The sequence below is a fragment of the Macaca mulatta genome, chromosome 4, assembly GCF_049350105.2.
Source record: "Macaca mulatta isolate MMU2019108-1 chromosome 4, T2T-MMU8v2.0, whole genome shotgun sequence".
Classification (NCBI taxonomy): domain Eukaryota; kingdom Metazoa; phylum Chordata; class Mammalia; order Primates; family Cercopithecidae; genus Macaca; species Macaca mulatta.
This window is the reverse complement of record NC_133409.1, coordinates 88,969,218-88,978,789: the sequence shown is the minus strand read 5'-3', so window position 1 is coordinate 88,978,789 and position 9,572 is coordinate 88,969,218. Positions and strand designations below refer to the sequence as shown.

At 39.5% G+C, this 9,572-nt stretch overlaps 1 protein-coding gene across 1 annotated transcript; it reads right to left on the bottom strand.

The window, feature by feature from the left end:
- Window positions 1–613: 613 nt before the first annotated feature.
- On the bottom strand, window positions 614–9,297 carry NDUFAF4 (NADH:ubiquinone oxidoreductase complex assembly factor 4). Its single transcript, NM_001260754.1, is given in 3 exon segments — window positions 614–2,587; window positions 8,187–8,290; window positions 9,119–9,297. Coding segments are annotated over 3 exon segments (528 nt in total). The 5' UTR covers window positions 9,255–9,297; the 3' UTR covers window positions 614–2,299.
- Window positions 9,298–9,572: the final 275 nt, after the last annotated feature.

Sequence of the window (9,572 nt, the reverse complement as noted above, 5' to 3'; positions counted from 1 at the left end):
CTGGTCATAGATATTTTTTAAACACCCCTTATCCAGAATCCATGAACCCAGGAGTCTCCCAGACTTACTACACCAGCCTCTCATAGCAGACATCTGTATTGTCGCAGAATTCTACAGGTGATTCTCATATACAGTGGGCACTGAGTAGTCTTGGCCTCATATGTCCCAGGCACTTTGCATGACACCTCATTAATTCTCCTAATCTTACAAAGGCAACATAGTGTATCAGTTAGAAGCACATGGTTCTGAAAACAACCTAACAGGACTAAATCCAGGCTTCAACACTTACTAATCTTTGCAGTTACTGAAGCTCTCTGTGCTTCTAAAATGTGGCTACTTATCCTTGTACCTATGGTAAATATTAAGCAAGTTAATACATGCAAAGCACCTCCATCAGACCCTAGTACAGTAATTACTTTTAAAATGCTAGATGGCATGGCTAGTGGTGATCCTGATGTCTAAACTCACATTTTCTGAATCTAAATTCCATGCACTTTCTGACATCACTGCTACCAAGTGCTCTCCTATATATAATAAAAGGCAGTATAGTAGGACTGATGAATGGTATGGGAAGAAGTCTTTTATTTTATCATGTCACACCACATAACAGCTGCCTAACCACACAATGTAGATATGAATAGAGAAGATGGCTCAGAAACAGTGTACTAGTATTAGTGACTCAGCTAATGACCATTACAAAAATAAAATTTTGACTTAGTTTTAAAACGCATTTTATATTGAGTAGTTATTTCATGTTTTCATAAAACAATTACTGAACTAAACTAGGTAGTTCATTCACATAACAAATCTACATTTAAAGACATGCTTACAAATTTCCACTTAGTCCATTTTTCCGTTCTTAGCATTATTACAAATGCCTCATTCCGTCATCATGTTGAATTCTTCAACATCTTCTATATCATTTCCAGGGGCATCTCTGGGAAGTAGTGATGCCTATCTTCCCTCAGAAGCACTGATAACCCTGATATACCCACAATTCACACCTTTTCCCTTCTCTGAGGTATGCTGCTTTAAGACAGAAAAAACACACTACTAGGATTTGAAAAACTAAATTCTGGGACTGGTTAGGTCATAAACTACAGAACCTTAGGTCATATATTCCCCCCAGGCACTTGTTTCTCCACTGCAAAAAATAATTCCCATTTGCTTGGTCCTTTGTAGTCCTTTATTATTTATCTTCATGATAACCCTTACATTTAAGGTAGCATTATGTTCATTTTATAGAAGAAATTCAATCTCAAAGAGAATATAGTCTCCCAAAGATCCCACAAGTAGTAATATATTAAGCAGAGCTAAACTCACACACTCTCACTCAAGATCCTAGTACTGGTACACGCTATGCTAATAAGTTTGCTAAAATGGATGAAGCGGCGATTTCTAAGGTCCCTTCCAATGATCCTGTTCTCTGCTTCTACTTTCTATTTTTTTCTCTTCTCTCAACTAGCATTAACATCCAAAACTGTATCTAATCACCAAATTTCATTTACCATGGTTTTTTGATTTAATTATTCTTTAAATTTTTCTCTATTTCCACATTAAATCCAGAGAAATGTTACTTTTTTGAAAGTTTCTACTGCTGCCTGCCTCTCTGAAGGCCATGGGACTTACCTATTTGCCAAAGCAGAAATTCCCAACATTGTGTAAACACCCCTAATTACTTTTTATAGCTGTAAAGACAATTATTCCATACTTAAAATCAATTCAAAATAAAGTAAATCTTCAATACTTCTTATTCCCTGTAGTAGTAATTTTAATTAGATTCTATTGATTTGTTTTCTCCTGTGTGCCTTTATTTGGGAAATACTGTTAGTCTACCTTGCTATCAAGTCTCTTTCCCTAACAAGAAAATGTCAGTCTTAAGGGTCAGGAAAGCTTTTACTTTCACTATCACATATGAAGAATGAACTAAACATCTAACTTGGAAAGTAAAACTCAATTGAGGGATTGAGGACATTTCCCAAGGGGTAATATGACCAATTTAAAGTTGGCATATGTGCCTAAAATAACAAATTAACTCTTTCACCATAATAAAGGTACAGATGTGCCGATTAGTCATGCTGACATGCACATATGAAATATGCCTACACCAAATTAAAATAAAACAAAATACATTCTATGGCAATCTTGAAAAGTCAGGGAGCTCAATAAATATTAAGAATATGGCCTCATGATGAGAGCATTAAATATTTGGTAATTAACATAATTTAATATGCAAAAAAAGAGAAAATATACAGGATAAGGGATGAGGAGTACACATAGGAAATTTTTGTGATTTTCTTCATTTTGATTGTATTGCCTTCTTGTCTTCAGGAGTGAAGATTTTGACTTCAAAAGTAACAAAATACTTAAGAAGAGAATTCACATCTTTCTTTTCTAACTGGTATTCTTGCACTATTTTCTCAGCAGTCCAGGTTTCTGGATAAAGTTTATGATTATTGAGAAGTGTCAATGCTTCTACAACGGAAATTTTGCCTTTGGGAATGCTCTTCATATTTATCATACCAAACTGATGGCCTTTCGGCAATCTGAATTCCTTTGGCTCTTGACATGTTTCAGCAGCTTTTACCTAGTATCAAAGAAAAAAAAAGGTTTTAGGATGAGAGAAAAGATTTGACATCTACTTTCATACTTCTCAAATCTATACTATTCCTCTTCAAATAACAACTGATATGGTTTGGATCTGTGTCCCCACCCAAATCTCATGTCACCAAATTGTAATCCCCAATGTTGGACGTAGGGCATGGTGGGAAGTGACTAGATCATGGGAGTGGATTTCTCCCTTTGGTGCTGTTCTCACGATAGAGTTCTCACCATATATGATTGTTTACAAGTCTGTAGCACCTCCCCCACACCCCACTTCTTCTTGCTCTGGCAATATAAGCCATGCCTGCTTCCCCTTCCGCCATGATTATAAGTTTCCTGAGGCCTCTCCAGAAGCAGAAGCTGCTATCCTTCCTGTATGGCCTGCAGAATCGTTAGCCAATTAAACCTCTTTTCTTTTTTTTTTTTTTTTTTTTTTTGAGACGGAGTCTCGCTCTGTCGCCCAGGCTGGAGTGCAGTGGCCGGATCTCAGCTCACTGCAAGCTCCGCCTCCCGGGTTCCCGCCATTCTCCTGCCTCAGCCTCCCGAGTAGCTGGGACTACAGGCGCCGCCACCACGCCCGGCTAATTTTTTGTATTTTTAGTAGAGACGGGGTTTCACTGTGTTAGCCAGGATGGTCTCGATCTCCTGACCTCGTGATCCGCCCATCTCGGCCTCCCAAAGTGCTGGGATTACAGGCTTGAGCCACCGCGCCCGGCCTAAACCTCTTTTCTTTATAAACTACCCAGTCTCATGCATTTCTTAATAGCAGTGCAAGAATGGACTAACACAAATTCTATACACGATTTTCCAAACTTCATTTTCTTATTATAATGAGCTATAGTTTAATAGTACTTTTGCCACACTGCCCTTTCATAACTATAGCGCTATCGTTATTAAGAAATGTAGGTAGCTCTAGAAAATAATAATCAAATGTATACCATCCACTCACCACATTATTTCATGTGTTTTAAAAGAACAATGAAAATAATTTATTAAAAACTGCACCTGTTTTTAAAGGGCAGGATTCTGATGCCACCCTAACAGCTGGCTTGATAACATCTATTCTGTTTCCCATCTTTGTTGTATTTCATACTCAGCGCTCCCAAACACCTTGAATGAATTCAAATATTGCTAGTGATCTTGTCTCCCCTGAGAAAATAAACGAATGCCTCCAATACACTCCAGCATAAATAAAACAACCTATGCACACCCATCCTTCTATCTAGCCGTCCTATCCCAGCTTAATCCTGGCGTGTGTGCTCTGCATTCCATTCTCGTTTCCCAGCTATGCCTAACATTCTTTCTTTTCTTTTCCTTTTTTTACTGCACCGTGCCTACTGCTGCTTTTTGGTCAAACATATAAATGCTATACTTACTACCTTTTTTAACATGCCCAAACCCGAAGCCAACACCTCTTTTATGACCGGTTTCCTTCTCTTCAGGTAATGTTTAAAAGAAATAATGCTTGCTATCTCTAATGACTGCCTAGTTGCTTAATTCAGAGGACACATTTTAGACCTCATTTGGACTCACTACAGTATGTCACTATATCTGATACTGCTGACCACTCCAATGTACCTATAACTATCTTCCCCCTTGGTTTCTATGCCACCCCCTCAGTTTTCCATCAGTTTTTTCAGTGGGTCCTTCAGGGTTTTTTTCATGGACCCTTTTCCTTTCGCTTACCCTTAAATGTCAGTGTGTGACATTTAAGAGTGCCCAGGCCTTCTTTTCACTCTACACATTCCTCCAAAGTAATCCCGCACACTCCTCTAACTTCCATTACTGCCTACAAGTTAATTACTTCCAAAGCTGTGATGATAAACCAAGACCTTTTTTTGATTTCCCAACCCAAATGCTTAACAGGTATCTCCACTTAAATGACCGACATGCTCCTCAAATTCAATATTATCTGAAACTAAACCTATCACCAGTTCTACTCCCATATCCTCAATCTCAATGACCAACACTACCCACCTCTCATGCCAAAAACGAGATTATACCTGCACCGCCCTCTCCCTCACTCATTACACCAATCAATGAACAAATCCTGTTGATAATGCATCATATGTCTCTCTCGAACTCACTCACTTTTCCCCCATACTGCTAAATCACCCTAGTCCAAGTCAATGTCTCTTGTAGAAATGACTGCAAATACCTCCTATCTGGTCTCTTCTAATTAGATAAAATGTACTCTGTTCCCCCACCAGGCTACTTTCAAATCTAACATCACTTTTTGACCATTAACTCTTTAATAACTTCCCATTGCCTTCAGAATAAAACAAAACTCCTTAGCAAGAAAAATAAGGGCCTTTATGATCTGACCCCTATCACTCTCCATCCCAACTCACTTCTCCCAAATCCACACTGCACATTTTCCCATAACTGCAGTGAACTCTAACCATTCTTCAAAGGCATCACACACTCTTGTATCTTTATATTGCAAACTAGGCCTGAAACACTCTTCTCAATTTCTTCACTTTCCAAATCTCAAAGCTTCTCTCATTTTCCTATTCCCAGGTAAGGAAGATCTTCCTTCTACTCCAAGCACGTCTGTATTTAGATTTCCTTTCTAATTAATAGTAAATATTAAAATTAATAATTATTTGACACAAAAAAAATCTAAGAAGATTCAAAAACCTCTCGACTGGAAACAAACAAACAAAAAAAAACTTAGGAAACTAAAAGTAGAAGAAAATGTCCCAAATGTGATATAAGTATTTTTTCATAGAAAACAAGTATCATTCTATTATAATTAATGCTGAAACATTTGAGACATCCTATGGAAGGAACAGGTGAGAATGCCTACTTTCACTGGCATGTTAATATATACAACACAATAAAAAAATTAAGTATAAATACTAGAAAGAGAAGTTTTTAATTCTACATAGATATGAGAATATATTTAGAAAAGAGAATCAACTGAAAGCCTAACAGAAATAATAACTTAGCAATATGGGTAGTTACACTATAAAAACCACTCACTTTCTGATATATAGTAGTCCCAGGCTTTATCTACAGTTATCTGAAGTCAACCACAGACCAAAAATATTAAATGAAAAACCCCAGAAGTAAACAATCCATAAGGTTCAAACTGCAAACCACTCTGAGCAGCATAATGAATTCTTATGCTATCCACTGCATTCTGTCCAGGATGTTAATCCTCCCTTTCCACACTGTACAGGCTACCTGCCTGTTAGTCACTTAGTAGCCATTCTGGTTATCAGACTGTGTGGCATCACTGTGCTTGTGTGCAAGTAACCCTTACCTTACCAAGAATAGCCCCAAAGCACAAGAGCCGTCGTGCTGGCAACTCAGTTATGCCAAAGAGAAGCCATAAAGTGCTTCCTTCAAGTGAGAAAGTAAAAGTCATTGACTTAATGAGGAAAAAAAATCATATGGTGAGAGTGCTAACATGGATAATAAGAATGAATCTTCTAATCCTGAAATTGTTGCAACTGTTCCATTTTATTAGTTGTTAATTAAACTTTATCACAGTATAGATTTATAGGAAAAAGCAGTATATATAGGGTTTGGTACCACCCTCAGTTTCAGGCATCTACTGAGGGTCTTGGAACCTACCTGCTGATAAGGGAAGACTACTGTATTAGCAATAAACAGTTCAAATTTAAAGTGAAAAAAGCTCTCATCCCAGTAACAACATTCCCTTTACCCCTCAAAGACTTTTATTAAAGAACCTGACAATTTCATCTGGAAAAATATTAATGTGTGAAAAGAGACAAGAAATTTTTTAAAACAATGAGAGAAGACTATAAGAGATATCAACATACATTATAAAGCTCTATTAATTAAAACTATGGTTCTAGTGTAAAAATAGAAAAATAAGTAAAACTGATGAGTCCATAAATAGACCCATATGTGTATCTAGAGATGTGTATCTAGAGATTTTAAGTAAGTGGAGAAAGGTCTGGGCTATTCAACAAATTACATTTAGACAACTAGCCATCTGTTTGAAAAGAGTTCAACTCATCTATTCCACACATCAAAAACCACATTTAATGCCAGATAAAGATTTTAATATAAAATGTAGTTATAAAACTACTAGAAGAAAACACAGAAGAGTTTATTTGATGGTAGAGTGGGCCCAGTATTCCTTTATCACAAAAGACAAAAAGACTGAAATATTTGACAGAATTTTGAATAAATATGTTAAAAAGTGAGACAACAAATAAATAATTTGCCATATGAAAGGCAGAGTATCAACGATGTCTAGAGGCACCACAACTATGAACTGCCAGAAGGAAAAAAAGGAACAAAGAACATAAACAAAAGGCAATTCCAGTTTTCATTATCACTCTCCCTAAGGAATCTATTTAGACTTTTCCTAATGTCCCCATGAAATTTTAGTATCACTATATACATATCTCTTTATGCATTCATTATATGTATAACTGAGTCTTCTACATACAAAGCATTACTTTTTTTTTGTTCCCAAGAGTGAATTTGCAGATGCATAATTAAGTAACACGAGAGAAAGAATACTTGGGGAGTATTACTCAACACCTATTTTAAAATAACATAAAGAACACAGACATTAACCCTATACCTTTTTAATGTGAGCATTTGGTGATAACTGAACCCTACAATTACTATGCACAGCGATTTACAAATCGTTTTATTTCTCCTCTGTAGTGAAAATTATATTAATAATTGTATCTGTGCAAATATCCAGAGACAGAGAGACAGTATTAGAATATTTTAGAGTGAAAAAAAAAAAAATCTGGAAGTTGTTGGCACTTCCTTGTCCTTTAATCAAACTTTTATCCCTAACTAGAATCTTCCTGCCCCCAAAAGCTCATCTGGTTAACTCCAATTGATCCCTCAGGTCTGAGCATTTAACTATCACTTCCTCAGAAACCATCCGTGATCCTCCAATTTCAAAGAGGTCCCTCCAATATACTCAAAAGTGCCCATACTTTTCCCATAATTACGGTCACATCATTGCTCATCTGTTCAATGTCTGTGTCCTTCACAGCATCATAAGCCCTGTGAGAGCAAGGACTAGTTTTGTTCATCACTATATACAAAGCACTTGTGCCCAGGACTTACATAATACAGTATATGGATTTACACATAAGTTCCCATTCCCAATGTATTCTTTGATCTTTCTCCTAATTTTAAATATCCTATCTGAATATATCCTTAAAAAAACAAATAGAACACCCCACAAAACCCAACTATACTATTGGAGTCTCTGAGATTAGATCATACCTCAATCCACATAAGAATGAGAAAAAAATATTAAAGCTCTGCTTTTGTCACTCAAATGACAACCACTGGAAGTAATGCCTGACAAATTCTGAAATACTATGAATAATTCACACAGTTGCTCTGTATCAATACTTTAACAAGTTATTTTAGAATTCTGGTAAATATCCAATGAACCAAGGCATAAGTGTCTTACTGTCTTAGACCACTGTGCTTAAACTTTGCCAAGGCGTGTAGACCGATCACAACACACACTTGCAGAGCACTCTTTTTACTACTTGCCACACTTAATCATTTTCCTGAAGCCCCAAAATAAGTAAATTGTGTGTTCACTTAACTAAACACACATTTACCTGCAAGGAAGACACAGGATCTTTGGAATCAACATACACATCTTTTAGAAATGACAGCAGCTTGTCATCTTTACGAGCAATCTCTCCCTTAATTTCTGGATAGTCTAAGGAAGGGGAAAAAAGTCACAATATTAAAATCAAGGAAAATTTCCTGTAATATCCTAAACGCTTAACACAAACCCTTTCTTTTTTTTCTTTTCTTTTTTGAGACGGAGTCTCGCTCTGTCGTCCAGGCTGGAGTGCAGTCGCGTGATCTCGGCTCCCTGCAACCTCCGCTTCCTGGGTTCCAGAGATTCTCCCACCTCACCCTCCCGACTAGCTGAGATTACAGGCGCGCGCCACCAGGCCCGGTTAATTTTTGTATTTTTTGTAGACACGGGGTTTTGCCATGTTGGCCAGGCTGGTCTCAAACTCCTGACCTCAGGTCATCTGCCCGCCTCGGTCTCCCAAGGTGCTGGGATTACAGGCTTGAGCCACCGCGCCCGGCCTAGCCGCTTTAATTTTTTTAAAAAATAAACATAATCATTTGGACTGTTTGGAAAATACTTTAAATGGACATCAAAATTCCAGGTCAGGCTCGGCGTCCATCGTCCAGTGAAGACCCCTAGAGAAAGCTCTGTGACCCTCTCGGATTTTGACGCCCGGTATCAAGTCCCTCACAGGAGCCGGCGAGGCCCGCGTTAGCGGGGGCACAGGCCGCTGCCTCTGGGACTCGGAAGTAGGCGGGGCGGCCGACCTCACCGCGGGCGCGGAGGACAGTCTCAATGTCACCGGCCTAGCGGCTCCCCCTTCCAGCGCTCAGCCACCACGAGCGGCTTCGGCCGAGCAGACTGAAGCCGGTCCCCCGGCCTCCGGGCCCACATCAGGCACAACCTGTGGGCAGCCCCGGGAGTCCGCGCCCCCGCGCCCCGAAACGCCCTCGCACCACTCACGACTAATCTGCTCTTGCAGGAGGTTGCTGGTAGAGGGGTGCCTGGGAGCGAGAGAGGGCTTTATCTTGCTGATTTCCCTTTCCGCTCGGTTCTCTACGTTGAAATTTCTGATACCGCGAATCACTAGGGCCCCCATCTCCTCATAGCATTATGTCCGCAGGTTCAGGCCGCACGTGGGAACACCGGCTCAGAAAACCTCCGGGACGACCGGAGGATGCGCACATGTGAGGGGAAGCACGGCCGCGGGCGCTTAAATGCGTGCCCGTCGCCCACTAGCGGTCGGGAGGCCACACATCGCTTCTCTGCCCAGGGAATTTAAAAGGGAGCCCCTCCCTTCGGGGCGAGCGACCGCTCCCACCGGGACTGCTTCCGGTGGGAGGCGGCAGGACTTGAGTCCCCAGACACACGGTTGGTGTCAACCCTGGAACTCCGAGGGAGTCACCCAGGAATCTCT